General features: G+C 47.1%; 1 protein-coding gene and 1 long non-coding RNA gene across 9 annotated transcripts; one reads left to right on the top strand and one right to left on the bottom strand.

Annotated features, from left to right (window-relative positions):
• Positions 1-182: 182 nt before the first annotated feature.
• On the bottom strand, positions 183-1627 carry LOC115247141 (uncharacterized). Its single transcript, XR_003886187.1, has 3 exons — positions 1285-1627; positions 1060-1181; positions 183-703 (listed from the first exon to the last, which is right to left on the bottom strand). It is a non-coding gene; the product is annotated as an uncharacterized lncRNA (long non-coding RNA).
• zbtb7a (zinc finger and BTB domain containing 7a) lies at positions 1207-14763 on the top strand. Of its 8 annotated transcripts, XR_003886186.1 has the most exons (6): positions 1207-1258; positions 1671-1834; positions 10324-10887; positions 11008-11903; positions 13709-14236; positions 14339-14763. XR_003886186.1 is itself a non-coding variant. In XM_011614655.2 (5 exons), exons 2-5 carry the CDS (start codon positions 1775-1777, stop codon positions 14142-14144), a joined length of 1956 nt encoding a protein of 651 aa, XP_011612957.1. In that variant the 5' UTR covers positions 1207-1258; positions 1671-1774; the 3' UTR covers positions 14145-14763. The 8 variants fall into 8 exon arrangements, 7 of the variants coding, with proteins under 7 accessions (XP_011612957.1, XP_029683541.1, XP_029683540.1 ...); XM_011614655.2 differs by having other exon boundaries at positions 13709-14763; XM_029827681.1 differs by lacking the exons at positions 1207-1258; positions 1671-1834 and adding an exon at positions 2535-2688 and having other exon boundaries at positions 10328-10887; positions 13709-14763.
• The last annotated feature ends 423 nt before the right edge of the window (positions 14764-15186 follow it).

Genomic DNA, 15186 nt, shown 5'->3' with positions numbered 1-15186 from the left:
GATTTCCTGCCTTCAATAACTGACATGAGAAATGTAATTCCTCGTGTTTTGTTCGTTTTCTCTTCTTTAAATGTGGCGATCATGCCCTGCTTGGACCTGCTAAAACGAGACAGAACAGTCAAATTGAAACGGGAGCAGAGGTTCTTGCCAAACCTCTGGTACAGGGTGTTCGTAATGTGAGCGTGCTTGGACTAGCTGACAGTATTTGACCTCTCTCGTCTCTAACGCTGAACATCAGCTTCTCCCAGCCAGGAGGCTCCTCTTCCTCTCCTAAACCAGAACCATCAGAGGTGCCGCTGCTGTAAACATCAAGAACGTGTCCGACACTCCTGCCAAACTCTCAATAATGAATTGAACACATTCCATCCTATCGCGTTGATTAATAAAGATCCCTGCTAACCTGGTCGAGCTGGACAAACGAGCGGTTTCCCTACATCCGTTCACAATACAGCCATCCCAGCAAGTTCCCGGTAATCCAAATGGGAAGTAATACCTGGAAGTAGTACCTGATTCACCTTTTGTGAATTCCCTCAGGTGTCTCATGATGCGCTCGGTTATGTGGACAGCCTCCACGTGCCTGTAGGCCCCTCACATTTGTGGAATCAACAGCTGGGGATGTTTTGGAGGACCTGTTGATGGCCAGTGTATCATCGTCCACTAGGCTGCATTGGTGTGTAAGGACTCTGGTTGAACCACCTGATCACTGTTGTAGGAGACGTGGAATAGATGTTTTAATGTTTTTAACTGTCAACAGCCTTTGGCGCTCGAGTTGGCTTGTATGAAATCACGAGCGGTTCTGCTCCACTACAGGTCTCCTCCACCTCTCCTGGTGGACTGGCCCATGTGCCGGTGTCTCCACTTTACTTACTTTATATATATATACACACACACAGCTATACATGTGAGCATGTTTGTGTGTTTTCTTTATGTATGACTTTTGAAAAATCATCTTTGTTGCACTAAATTTATTGAATCGTTACGTTGAAAATGTATTTATTTATGCATGTATGAGTTTAGGGTAATTTTCCTGTGTTGTGATTAAAAAACAAACAAACCAACCTGCACTATTTAAATGTCTGGAACAAACGGGGTTAATTTATCCACAACAGCCGGAAATAACGAGGTACTTGATTCTGATTGGCTGTTGGGTCTCCGGTAACGCACCGCTGTATCGGCCACACCTGTAAATAAACTAAATAATTAGCAAACAACTTTTACAGTTACAACTGTAGCTTTGTAGACCAACACGAGCGGCAATGTAAGTCCAACTAAATACTTACTTACCTATTAACTGGGCTAACTTCACAATTAAGCTCATTTTTGCTGCCGCATAATCTCTTAATTGTCGAAATATTGTTATATTCCCTTCATTGTCTGGATGTTCTTAATTAAGAAATGCCAATTAGGCCGTATTCACGAACGCATTGGCGCTTATACAGATATTATTTACATATTCATTTACTTATAAGAAAGTATTTATAGCGGCCCAGAGCCAAATCGTGAATATGTCTGACATTACCTCAGACGGTCGTAAATTAGGACAAACAGGTTTGAACCGTGTCGGCAATTAACGTCAAAATAAACAGTCGTAGCTAAAATGGTTTCTTTAAACGGAAGCAGCGCCGGAAATTGAAGATGAAGATCAAAGTAGTGTCTGCCGTGTCCTGCAGGGCGAGGCGCTGCAGCAACAGTGCCATCTCCCAAACGAAGCGTTGCTACCAGCATGGGCTAAACTGAGCCTTGAGTCCACCTCATGGTTGGCTGACAAGCCCTGATGAATGGTGGGACGTGCCCCCCCCCCTGCACCAACTGTTCACAGATAACATTGTTTGAAGTAAGTCCTGCCAACAGTTTAAATAAAGGAAAAACAACTTCTAAATGCCTTCAGGTGTGTGTGGGAATAGTTTATGATGCAACAGTATCCATGAGCACACTCTTGTTGGGGGAGCACAGGTGGATGTTTGAACTCAAGTGCAGCAAGCTTAGGATCTACTCATTGGAATTTGCCGTTTCCCCCAGTTCACTGGCTTCTCTCTGTTGTGTGTGATAACTCAACTGTTGGAGCCTGGCAGGTTTTACCTGAAGTGACTGGGTCAGAAGGCGTTGATCGGGGGGGTTGCTGGCAGCCCCTACTGTGTGTATGTGTCGGGGCATGCTTTGGGGTGGGACAGCGTGACTTCAGGCGATACGACGGTTGGGTGCGACTGGGCTGCATAGAAAAGGAGAGCTACATTGAGAGAGGAGGCTGACAAGCTCTAACTTATTTTCCCTTGAATTTAAATTTAGAGGGAAACGTTGGCTGGCGTTAAAAGGGGAACCGCCACCGGGCGAGGCAAGGGTTAAACGTTTGTGTCAGGTCTGATCAAATTTATGACCCCCATAATTATTCGCTGTGGTGCGCAAACACGTCTCTAAATGAGTTTTTATTTATTTTTGCATTGTGAGGGGAGGGGGGGGGGGAGAATGCTGTTTCTTTAAGAGAGAGGGAGCGAGAGAGTGTGTGTGAGAGAGAGAGAGAGAGAGAAAGGGAGGGACCTCTTTGCCCTCCAGAAACCAGGAAGGGAATTGAGTTGATCTGCTGCTGCTTGGTTAGCGCATACGGGCTTTAAGCTGCACAACAGTGAGAGGGAGAGGAGGAGAGGAGAGGGCTGAGCTAACCCACTACAAGCTTCACCACGGCCATCGCAGGTGAGCTAAAGGCGCCCTGTCATCCCCCCGCTGTCTGCCCCGGGCCTGTCGACCACAGTGGAGCAGGGCAGAGGAGGAGAGGAGAGAGGGAGACAACAAGGGAGGGAGGGGGACAGAAAGGAGAGCAGGGTGGGGGGGTTGGCCAGAGAGGAGAGGTGGGTCGCAGCTATAGTCTTTAGTCAGGGTTCCTCTTTTTTTTTTTCTTTTTTTTTAATCCCTCTAAAGTACTTCCTCTGTGCTGCTATTTACCTCTGGGGTATCTTGAGATAAACTTTATAGGATGCGTCCAAGGCATTAACTTTTCGGGCAGGTGGAAGCACTTAAGAGAAGGAGGAGGAGGAGTGTGAAATGGGTGGGAGTCATGAACAAGGAACCAAAAATAATTCCTCTGGACAAGGTGCGAGCAGTGGCCACAACTTTTGGGGACGGTCTCGATAGAAACGTCCCTCAGCTGTGTGCTGCGTGTGCAGGGGACGCCGTGGTGGGTTCTGTGATAGAGGAAAGAGTAATAATTTAGGTCAGGAGTTTCAAGTGTCATTAGTGTGCATGCTGATTACAGAATGTGCACGAGGTGTTTAGTGGCTGCTCTTAAAGTTGGGGTTGCACTGTCTCTTGTGTGTAAGCTGCGAAGCTCGGCCCTGTTTGATGGCTGGACTGTACTTTAATACCTGGCAGCCTGCTAGCAACATACTGTAGTGTATAATTCAGCCCTGAGTGCTTACGTTAGAGCAGGCTTTGGAAATAAGGGGGGGGGGGGGGCGCTGGGGGCAGATAGAGCTGGGACTCGTAGTCCGCGACTGAGGCTGCAGAGCAGGTTGAATGAGATTTCAGGACTCTATATCCCAGAGTGCCTTGCCCTCGGCCATCCCGGAAAGGGAACGGCCGCTAGCCTATCCACACTAGGAGGTGTGGTGAGCGAGCCACTGTCAGACCAATGAGAGCAGGAGATGCTGAACCGAGTTGTGGGCTGAAGGCACAGGGGGTGGGGTGGTAGTTGTGCGTGCGTGTGCGTGCGTGCGTGCGTGTGTGTGTGTGTGTGTGTGTGTGGGGGGGGGGGTAGGTGTCTGTTTGTGTGGGATCAGGCAATGGCTTGGCTGTATGACTAGGGCCACTCGCAAGTTTCCTGTCTGGTGAAGCTCCAGCCCTGCCCAGAGTGGAAGGCAGCAGAGCTGCAGTCAGGCCTGGGAAACGTTTTCTGCCTGTTTCTGCCTGGTGTCTGAAGACTGTCACTCAGAGGAAGAGAGCGGTAAGATGAGAATCAAACAAATCTAATAGCACGAGTTGTGACACAGAGTGAGAGGGATGGGGGGGCTTGCTGGAGTTCTTGACCCACTTGAAGATGACAGCTAGGTCAGCACGGAGTGTAAGGTGCTGCACACAACATGGCTAAAAGTCAGAGCGTTATTGTCTGTCGAGGTTTGAGTCTTCTCATTGGAATTGGAGCTCAACTTGCAGCCGTGCTGTTGTTGTTTTAAGTTTTTACCTGATTTGGCAGCATCACATTTAACCACAGCAAAGGCATCGTCAGCCCTCTAATGAGTTTCCACAGAAAAGGGAACATCAGGTATTTACTATGCGTTGCCAGAGCTACCGTGATTGGATAGATGACAAATGTGAGGTGTTGAGTCATCATGTGAGGAATGACGTTGACAATTGTCAGAATTGTGTTTTACTGACGGGGAATGTCGCTTTCCTTTGGTATTACAGTTGAATTCTGCTGATTGCAGACTCCATGCTGGGGATTTGTATTTTTCTGACTTATTGATTTCAGATTTTCTCAGCTACTCAAAGCCCGGACGGGCTCACGACACTTTCCTCCCCTTCCACCGCTCACTCTCCTTCCTCGCTACATTTATTTTTCAAAAGTAGATTCTAATCTCGCCCATGCTGTCACGGTTTGGCCTGTAGCTCGTGGGACTTCACAATAACCCTGGTCGTCTTGCTTGATAACCGTCGTTATGATTTTTGTGTCTGGATACCTGTTCTGGGTATGTAGAGGGTAAAAGAAATGGAGTCCGTGAGGAGATTGGAATGCTTCATGCCTCCATTAAAGCAAACAAGTCTGATTACATTTCATCTTCGTTTGTACTCTGAAGGAGAGGAGCTGTTGACACTTGTCATAGAGACACACTACTGTATGTAATCAAGGATTTCTCCAAGAGGTTAAACTAGGACGCCATATGTGTTTGTGTGTGCTGCTGTGTCTCTGTGTTACCAACAATAGACTGGAGGGGAATTGCAGGGGACCTCAGTGGCTGTGGGCAGGTCCAAGACACCACCCATCAATTTGGCGGTGAGGCTGAATACAGTTTGATATTCCTGTATGTTTGTGCCTCCACCACTATGGTCTGAAACTAGCAGGTTCAGACAGACTGAGAGGACAGGTCGCGTGATGTCGCCGTGGCATGCCGAAGCTTTATTTTAGAGTCCGATGCTGGTGTAAACCCTGGACTCCGTGTAAGATTTCTTTCCTGTTTGTTTGCTCAAAGCTTCGGTTGCGTGGTCAAATGGCGGAGCTGGTTGGGCGGAATGGAAATGTGATTTGTGTTGCTCACAATATTGCCCGCTGCTGTGCTGCCTATATGTCGGTTTGTGTAAAAATATCTGCAGTTTGAAGACTTCATGTGCCTCTTGGTTGGTGAATTTGGCTCCACTTCCCTCTAATGTTTGGTTCCCCTGGTCAGCTGCTCAGTAAACCACAGCTTCCAGCCTGCCTCGGCAGACAGACCCCTCTCTGTTGTTTTTCTGTTGTTGTGCTAAAGTCTACGGGGAGTAAAGGGGCTTCTTCTGTTCTCTGCTGGGACGTTTATTATGGAGAGGCCAATGCAACCTGATCAAATTAGGAGGGCAGAGGAGGCTGCAGAGATATTTTCAGGGCAAGGGGAAAAGCCTCAAATGTTCAATCCTTTGGGGTAAAAAGTTGTTGGTGGCATTGTTATGGTTGTTTAGTCACCTTAGAAAGTGTGCAAATTTGATGTAACCTGTTGTTAATTAAGTAGGTCGCAGATAGGGCGACTCAGACGGCCTCTCATGAGTTATCATTAAGATTATTGAATGTGGTTGAGATGAACTCGAGAAGGTTTCTATGTAAGGGGAGGGTGACGATGATGGTGGGTGGGTCTGCACTACTTTGCCTCCTCAGCATTAGAAAGGGGAAGTGTTTGATGTGTACTGAGCAGTGCAGAGTCTAAGGCAGATGGAGCAATGATGAGATAAGAGCGACGGGCCAGATGAAGGGGAGATGGACAGTAGGGGCAGAGAACAAGCAGGCGAAGAGTTGGTCATCTGATAACAGAACGGGTTCTGTTACATGTCTGCAACAGACTCACAGGAAGCCCTTCTTCCTCGTTAGACTGCCCATGCACCAAGCAACACGGCAGAGCGTTAGTGGTTGACGTACAGGCTAACTGGTCACGTCGAGGTCCGCGGGACAGGGATGGTTTGGGACTCCTCACTTTACTTAGTGTATGTAATACAACAATAAAGAGGGGATTGCACACCTCCTGACCGACACACAACCTTATTTAAACCTTTTTATCAGAAGGATACCTTACTGTTCCATCAACTGTCAGTGAAGTGATGAGGAAAGAAAGCACAAAGATCTCCTTCCCCTGATTAGATTAGTCCAACTACTGGTAGTAAATCTGTTGTCCCTGCCTCCTCCTAAAGTCTTCAGGCACTCTTTCAAGAACTCCAGAAGGTCCCATGTGGTTGTTGTGACTTTTGAATTTGCCGTGTTAAGTAATTTTAGTCTCGGATTACAACATTGTGTAATTTTAGAATCAAGTACAACCAGCTAACCACAGAGCACAGAGTCTGTTTGCAATAAGTAAGAATGCCATTCATTTTCTTCATAGTGAATTTGTTTTGAACCGTTTTTAACATCTATGGTAGATTTAATGGCATCTACCTGAGTGTGAAAGCATGATAACTTCTCCTGAGACAACCTTGTAATATCATTAAAAATAATATGAAGGAGTCACAGTTTCTACCATACATCTGCCTTTCCCACAATCATAGTGTCATAGTGACAACTGTGATTAGTGGAGCCTGAATTTCAGATTAGAATGTGGCAGATAGTTTTTGTTTTTACCATTTGTTGATATTTTCTTGTCTGAGAAATCGTACATAAGGACAAAACATCGGTACATTTTCGAATAGTCTGAGAGATTAGAGGAGTGGTAAGCGGCCCCACATTTTATGTCTCCAAACTTTCTGTTCTATCTAGCTGAAGAGATCATTGAAGCCTTATAAAGCTGCCATAAAGTTCTTCGTTTTATCCCTCCAGTTAGACTTTGCCCATCCTGTGGTAGTACCTCTTCCTCCTAATGAAGCAGGTTGGTACAGGTACCTGAATTAAACAAGTTTATTGATATGTGAGTAGGATTCCAGCCCCACACATTCTGTTGGTGAATGTTTTTGTAACGTCTTACCTCGCCCACTACATTTGTTCTCTACTGGCTTTCTGTCAGTTTCTGTTGTTTTTTTGTTTTTTTTTTGTCTTGCTGGTACTTCCTTGTAAGTTTCATTGCCAGGCGTAGACCAACCCCAACTTCAGCTTTATCAGTTGCTTGGCTTCTTCCTGCTTTGCTCCCAGTATAACCAATCAGGTTTCCTTCCACTCCTGGCAGAAGTGAGTCACTTGGCTGTGGTACTTGCCTTAAATCCACTTCTTCTAGGAACCGCGGCCCCCTCCCCATTCTGATTATCTTGCATTATCTTGGTCCAACCTTGACCCGATTCGACCTCGTAGCAGTAACGTGGTTGCCATAGAGGCAAGATCTCTATACAGTAAAATTAGGACATTGGAGTAAAGAAGGACAAAGAAAGGATTACATTGGTGTAGATGGTATCCACCTCGATTATAACTGCATAAAATGGACGTCCAGGCATTTTCAAACTTTTTATTACTCTTAAGTTTCCCTTTTTCAAGTTCATAAGGTGACAAAGAGTAGAATTATACACTGTGCCCTGCTCCTTTAAACCTGTGTTGGTAAAATAATTATGTCTGTGTGTATTTGAAGCATCTGAGGTTGCACAGGGTTAATAGTTTGTTCTTTTGTATTTAGGAATGACTGGTATGTGTCAGGCAAAGACAGAGATACTTTGAGTGTGGAAATTCTTCACTTCTTCCATGATACACGTGAGGCAAAATAAGCACTATTTAATAACTGCAAGTGCTACCGAATATCAGGGCCGTGAAAAAGAAGGCAGGGTTGGGTGTGACTGCTGTTTCTCTTTTCTGATTATGTAGTCCTGATACCTGTCCTGCCTGAATACGTGGGAAGGGGAGAGGAACATTAGAGGTAATGAGGGTGTGGGTTTGGAATGGGTCGCTCCCGTGCATACGCGGTTGTTTGACTTGCAAAGCTGGCCCGGGTGCTTCCGAATAGGTCTTTGAGAGAAGGCCCTCACTGGGAGGGGAACGCCAGAACAGTTACCGTGCTACTGCGTGCCGGGCTGCAGCCCTCGTCACCCACAGCCATGAATTAGTGATAAGGAATGTTTCAAGCCATGAGGAGGTGTCAGGATCAGGTTTGTTGGACTGCATTTCCTGTCTCTTAATGCTCTTTATTCGGGACAGGTGGCTCTTGCATGCAGAGTAGTCCCTGCGTGCTCTTTTGGCACTGAATTGAGTTTGTGCACGTGTGTTTTATCTCAACTCAGTTAAGCGTCAGAAAAGCCGTTGCCTCTGTGCATTGTACAGAATAACTTGCTACTTTATATTGCAGGACAATCAGCTTTAGTGCCGGTGTGTCTGTTGACCCAAAACGTGGGTGGGCTCATGGGTAATGCCAGTAGTCACATGGTTAGCCATTAGCTTAGCTTTACCCTCAGCCTGTTTATTCAGATTTTGATCGGTAAGGTATGTCGGTCTTTGATGGTAGACTCCTATTAAAGCCAAGCGAACGATGTGCAGTAACCACAGTCAGCATGTGAGAGGAAATTATTTGAAAACTTACATCCTTGCAGTTTGCCAGGGTAGGAAGTCACAGATCTAAAGCAGGTAAGGCAGGTGTTGCTATTTATGCCCAACATATGAAAGACAGGATGAGGAGGCTGGGTGAGTACCGGCAGCCAGGCTGGGCAGGTTTGATTTTGAGTTCTAGTGTACACACCAGGCAGGCTGTTTTGAAAGATTGGCATTTGAAGATCTTACCTTATAGAGAGCAACCCTCCCCCTCCCCAGTCAGCCTCACCCCCTGCTGTGTTTCTGGCAGATGGAGGGACAATGCCATATACATGTGTGTTTAACCTTTTACCTGCGTGTGTGTTTTGGGCACTACTGAGGACTCTGCTTGTGTATGGGTGGGTGTTGATAGAGAAATTGAGAATAGTTTGTCCTGCTGACCCCCCCCCCCCCCCCCCCCCCACTCTCCACTGTGCAAGCTTCAGTCGATCATTTTAATCCCCCCCCCCACCACCACACTACACGTGAGCGAGGGGACAGCCTTTCCTGAAACTTGGCACACAGTACGGGGTGGGGTAACCAGCTCAGACCGGATTGACAACCTCCCTTTTTAATACCGTTCCCTTGCAGCTTGTTGCGTGTACTCTTCCTCCTCCTGTGTAGGTTTGCCTTGGCAATGCCCCCCTCCTCCTCCGCCTAGCTCGCTCTTCTCTTAGCTCTCAACTGACACGGCGTTGAAATTGCACGTCCCCAGTTCCCAGCATGCACTTTGATTTCCTTTGCCATCTGTCCTCGACGACCTCTCACTTGGTTTGACAAGTATCACTAGAGAATATGTATATTTTATTAACACCTACACATAGTCTGTTTCATAGTGAGCCCTGTCGGTGCACCAGACTGACTGATAGATTTTATAGGCAAATTAAATAAAAAGTGAACTAACTGTTGAACTTATTTGTTTGCGAATGTCGTGGAGGTCCTTATGTGACCACAGAAAAATGCTTAGAGCATGTGAATTATGTCGCAACTCTCCAATTCATTTGAAGGTTGCAATTAGTTGGTTTGAGATCCGTAAAACTCGCCATGGTGGGAAGTTTGATGTGGCTGGTTCGTCTATATAAATACAAATTCCAGTGCAAACACGACTTTGCTGCGATGGATGAGAAAGATGTTTTGGCTTTGCCAAGTTGTAATTAATAAAATACTGTGCTACATACTGAAAAGGTCAACTCACACTTCTGCCATAATCGCCACTAAATCGCCATTAAAAGCGTATACATCAACACAGCAGTTCAGTTTCTTTCTTTTTTTATTTAACTGTGATTCTTTTGATGATGGCAGATTCAGACCAAGGGGCAAAATCGAGAATGTTATCCCTATTATTTATTTTTAGATTACACCATAAGATCAGGTAATGTCCAATCATGGTAATTTGGGACTTTCTCTAGTCGCATCTTTACTGGAAGAGTGTGGTTCAATGGTTCAATCCTTCCTACAATGGGTTTTACAATTGAGGCAGTTTCAATACCTTCAACGCTCCTCTTGGTTTCCACGTGTTCATGATTAAACGGACATATTGGTTCAAGTAATAATAAGCTAATTGCAGAATTTAGTGGTGTTGCATCATCTAATAATCTCTCTTTTATCCACATAAAAAGTGATGATTGGACTGATTAATTGTAGCTGTCTTTTCTGTAAATCACATCCAACTCTTCTCCCATCAGACAGGCAGACAGACGGACGGCAGGACGGATACACGGGTGGGGGCTGTGCTAGGCGGCTCGGCGGCAAGCTGGTGGAAAATGTCGTCAGGAGCCGGCGGGAGAGGTGGAAGGCGGCTCAGGGGGACTGCAGGCAGTGGAGGTGGAGGAGGTAGAGGAGGGGCAGGAGAGGCAGAGGAAGGTCCTGTGGGAATCCCCTTCCCTGAGCACAGCGCAGACATCCTCGGCAGCCTGAACAAGCAGCGGCACAGCGGCCAGCTGTGCGACGTGCTCCTGGTTACTCAAGAACGCGAGTTCCCAGCTCACCGCGCCATCCTAGCGTCCTGCAGCTCCTACTTCCACAAGCTCTTCACTTCAGGGGCCGTCGCTGACCAGCAGAACGTCTACAACATCGACTTTGTGGCAGCCGAGGCTCTGGGAGCTCTGCTGGACTTTGCTTACACCGCTACACTCACGGTCAGCCACAGTAGTGTTGCTGACATCCTTGCTGCTGCGCACCTCCTGGAAATCCCACCCGTCCAGGATGTCTGTACACACTTGTTGGACACCAAAGTGCTCTCCCCGCCGGTAACAATCCAAGATATAAAATGTGTTTTCTTTTCTTTATGTCTGCAATACTGTAATTCTGCGTTCTTGCATGACCTTAACGACGACTGTTTTTTTGTTTTTTTTGTTCCTCTTCACTAGGCGGGTAGTGAGCGAAGAGATGAAGGTGAAGATGAGGAGGGGAAGAGCAGGGGAGGCAGAGAGCAGGGAAATCGTGTTCGGGCTCGGGAGTACCTGGAGTATTTCCAGAGAGGAGCACACTGGAGCAGTAGCTGCAGCACACCGGAGCTCAGGGACCTGCCCACACACCTGCACTTTAACCACGGCAATGGAGGGCCCCCCAGCAATGGAGCAACTGCCGGTCTTGGGGAGTACTACTCCCCCTTGGCCCTTGCCTTGGCCCAGGCCCCCACACGTGAGCCAGAGGAGGAGGACGAGGATGAAGACGAAGATGAGGACGGCGAGGCGATGCAGGGAAATGGAGGAACCTTGGGGTCATCGTACTACGCTTCATCCCAAAACGGGCACTTCTACCTTCCCCCTGAATCAAGGCCGGGGCAGGAGCCAGAGGTGGACAGTGGGGGCAGGGAAGCGATGGTAAGGGAAAGGGGTTCCGCCAGCGCCCTACTTCAACAGATGATGGATTCCATCGAGAGGCAGAAAGAGTGTGCAGCAACTGGGGAGGAACACGGCGAGGGGGATGACGCAGACATGGAATTTTACTTGAATTATTTTAACAGCTCGCAGCACGAGGACGCAGCTTCTGCTGCTGTGACACAGGGAGTGTCGCCCTTTTGGCTGTCACGGGGTAGAACAGGCCAGGAGAGAACAGGAGTGGGAGGAAAGAGAGCTGAAGATAGAAGCAGCGTAGGTGGGGGAGGAGGAGGACCGGAGAGGAAGATGCGTTCTAAGGCCTTTCAGAAATGCCCCATATGTTCCAAGGTCATACAAGGAGCCGGCAAGCTACCCCGCCACATCAGAACGCACACGGGAGAGAAACCCTACGAATGCGCCATCTGCAAAGTGCGCTTTACCAGGTAAGCCCACTTAATAGAGTACTTCCTTGTGTCACACATGCTAATAGTCTTGGACTTGGCACCACATACAAAACACTCAGCAGTGGGAAATATCACATAGCCAAAAGCAGGGGTATTAGCTCTAACCAACCTAGCCAGGCGGAGGCCAGTCAGTTTGTTTTGTTGTGCTTGAGAAGCAGTCCTTTTTTTAACATCACATTGTGACCTATTTAATATTCAAGCTCCAAGGGGATCGGGTTGTCGGACAAGTGTGTTTTATTGTGACAAGTTTCATGGCAAAGTCCTGGAATAGTAACGCAAGGGTCCTATAAAACAATACTGTACCATGGTGGTGTTATCTTGTGGAGGGCTGCTATAAAGTGCTTAGTTCTGATACAGAGGGGGGTTATAGGTCCTGGGTGGTGCTCTGTGCATTTCAGCACTGTAATTTGAACTTTTGATCTCTGGTTATTTTAATTATTGCCCACAGCAGAGTATTTGTACCACCCCCTCCTGTTTCTTTCTGTCCCTCCTGTACCTGAAATCTGCCATGTGTCTTTGAGATGCATGCAGCTAGTTTTAAGCAGATGCCTTCAACAGTTTCCATGTAATTACAAGTATTTCCTTTTCCTTGAAGTCATTGCGTAAATTGATTAATCAGTAGACCCGCACTGGAAATAGACGCAGCAGACTAGAAATACCCGTTGACCTCTGCCGAGTTGGCAGGTAGGGGAGCCCCAAGTGAATATGCCTTCTTGCTAAATTTGACTGGCATGGTGGGTATTGTAAGCTTAATCCTGTTTGATCGGGGTTAAGAGTTTAATAAATCAGCCCGTCCTTTAAATAATTCACTTTTCATCTGTACCCAACTTGGTCCCAAGGATTTGGTCCGTGTTCATGCGTCCACACAGATACTTCAGGTAGCCTTTTTTCCCCCCACAATACCAGGGTGAAGTTCTCACTCTGTGGGCACCAGGTTTGTTCACTCGTATGACGGATAATCCACTTACATGGCATGTGTGTGCAACTGTGTATGTGTCTTGTTTATTTAGGAGCCCTCTGCCTTCGATGCAGAAGGGTTATACGATTAAAGGGCTTGGGAGCCCTGGAGAGAGTTAAGGGCTAAAGTGGGGGGAGGGAGGGACAAGAATCAGAGCAAGGCCGAGGCGGCCTGATAAAGTTTGAAAGGCGGCACATTATCGAGTGAAAAATGTTCAGCATGTGGCGACATTTCAGTTAGTAGTTCTGACTTCAGCAGAATGTTGAGCAACATTGACATATGCTGTCTTAATCCGCAAGATTTTCCCTCAAAATAACAACTGCCCTGTTCCCACCTCACCTGGATTTCCCGAAATCCATCGGGATTTAGCGCGGAGGTTTTTCAGAGTGTAATGATGCAGGCATTTCTCAAATCAATCCAATGACATGGTGCTGTCCTCACACTTGAGTTAGGGGAAATCATAAAAATTCCAGATGATGCAGGGAACATTGAGCTTTATTGTCGGACCACTGTTGTGCTCTTGTGTGCAATTACACAGATAAAGAGCAGAGGTTTATGGTCCCGGTCGGCCCAACGTCCCTCAGAGTATAAGCATATTGGAGGAGATCCAGAATCTTTCTATCTACAAAGGATCCAACAAATATCACCCTAACATCTGAACACTGCTCACATGAGCGTTCAGGCACCGTACATGTAGAGAATGACTAAAGCTAGCTGACCTAGCATATTCCAATGGCTGGGCTTTGGTCGACGTGCATGGAAAATCTGTCTTTTCGTCTCTGCGCTTTAATTTCATTTTCACTTGCGTTGTACTTCTCCCTCACAGGCAGGACAAGCTCAAGGTTCATATGCGGAAGCATACAGGAGAAAAGCCTTACCTGTGCACGCAATGTGGAGCCGCCTTTGCTCACAACTATGACCTGAAGAACCACATGCGTGTGCACACCGGCTTGCGCCCCTATCAGTGCTCGAGCTGCTTTAAGACTTTTGTGCGCTCGGACCACCTGCACCGCCACCTCAAGAAGGACGGCTGCAACGGCATCCCGTCCCGCCGCGGCCGAAAGCCTCGGGTGCGAGAGCCGGGGATCCTTGATGCCCCGCTCAGCCTGCTGGGCCCCGGGGCCCATATGAGCCCAGGGTCTCGAACCATCAAGGGACGGCGGCGCTCGGAATCGTCCCCGTCCGCAGAGATGGATGGAGCCGCGGGAGACCACGTACACAGTCCTCAGGTGCAGGAGCTGGCAGCAGAGATGAGAGCCTGAGACAGGACGGGCGAGGACACTGCTGGACACCACAGTTGACTCTGCACTGCCTGTGAGACAGGCCAGTGAAGAGGGGAGAAGAAGAGTCAAAGGCAAACTTTTTAAAAATATAAAGCAACTAACTAATCCTCTATAAACCAAATCAGGGTGTCACAAAAATCTAATCTTTATATTTCTTTCTCTTTTTATTTTAGGAAATGGAGTAGACTTGCAAGCACTTGAGTCAGTTTATCTGTTAAAGAGCAAAGAACGCTTCAAATCGCGCACCCCTTATGTCCAATTTCTGGGCCATTTCTTTCTTTATGATACTAGGGTTTTATACATTGGCAAATGTATGATTGATACAAAGAAACTTTGAGCAACTATGCAGTTGATTTAGATTTTTACTGGCTTTGTCCTCTCAGCCTTTAAGCTCTAAGCAAGGTGTCTGTCAGGCACCTTCTGGCCGCTCTACGGGTTAAGCGAGGACAAATCCTCCAGTGAAAACAAGCCTTTTTCTATTCCTTTGCAGGTTTGAAATGTACAGTTACCATAGAAACAAAATTGCCTCAGTGTGGCATATGCAAGGAAAAGTCACCAGAGTTTTGATGCAAGGTTTTTTTTTCCCTCTTTCTCTAAATGTTCCAGAAAAAAAATAGAAATAAGACAAGGGTTTGTTTGAAGTGTTGCTTTCTCTATAAAATACCATTTAAGAATCTATTGTCTTATTGTAAAACAAATTGATCGAGTCAAATCCGCATTTAAGGGGGCTCTTCGGCTGCAGGACTAGGGAACACTAGGGTGGAGGGTTTGTTGTACAAGCACTACCATCGTCAGTGTAACTGTCGGCGTGTGTCAGTGGCCTCTCGCCCTCTCCGTCCTGCAGAGTTCCAATTCCATTTTCCCTTTCTGATCTTGTCTTAATATTTTACTGTTCCTTTTTATTAACTGCTTTGGGTACTTGACACTTTATAAATGTAGACATGTACATACAGCCGTTGGCGACGTGGCCTGGCGAGGTGTAGTTATCTGGCGTTTCCTCCGAGGCTCAATGTCACGCTTT

Source organism: Takifugu rubripes, chromosome 20, assembly GCF_901000725.2.
Source record: "Takifugu rubripes chromosome 20, fTakRub1.2, whole genome shotgun sequence".
NCBI classification, from domain to species: domain Eukaryota; kingdom Metazoa; phylum Chordata; class Actinopteri; order Tetraodontiformes; family Tetraodontidae; genus Takifugu; species Takifugu rubripes.
Note: the sequence above shows the minus strand (reverse complement) of the source record. Positions and strands in the feature narration are given on the sequence as shown.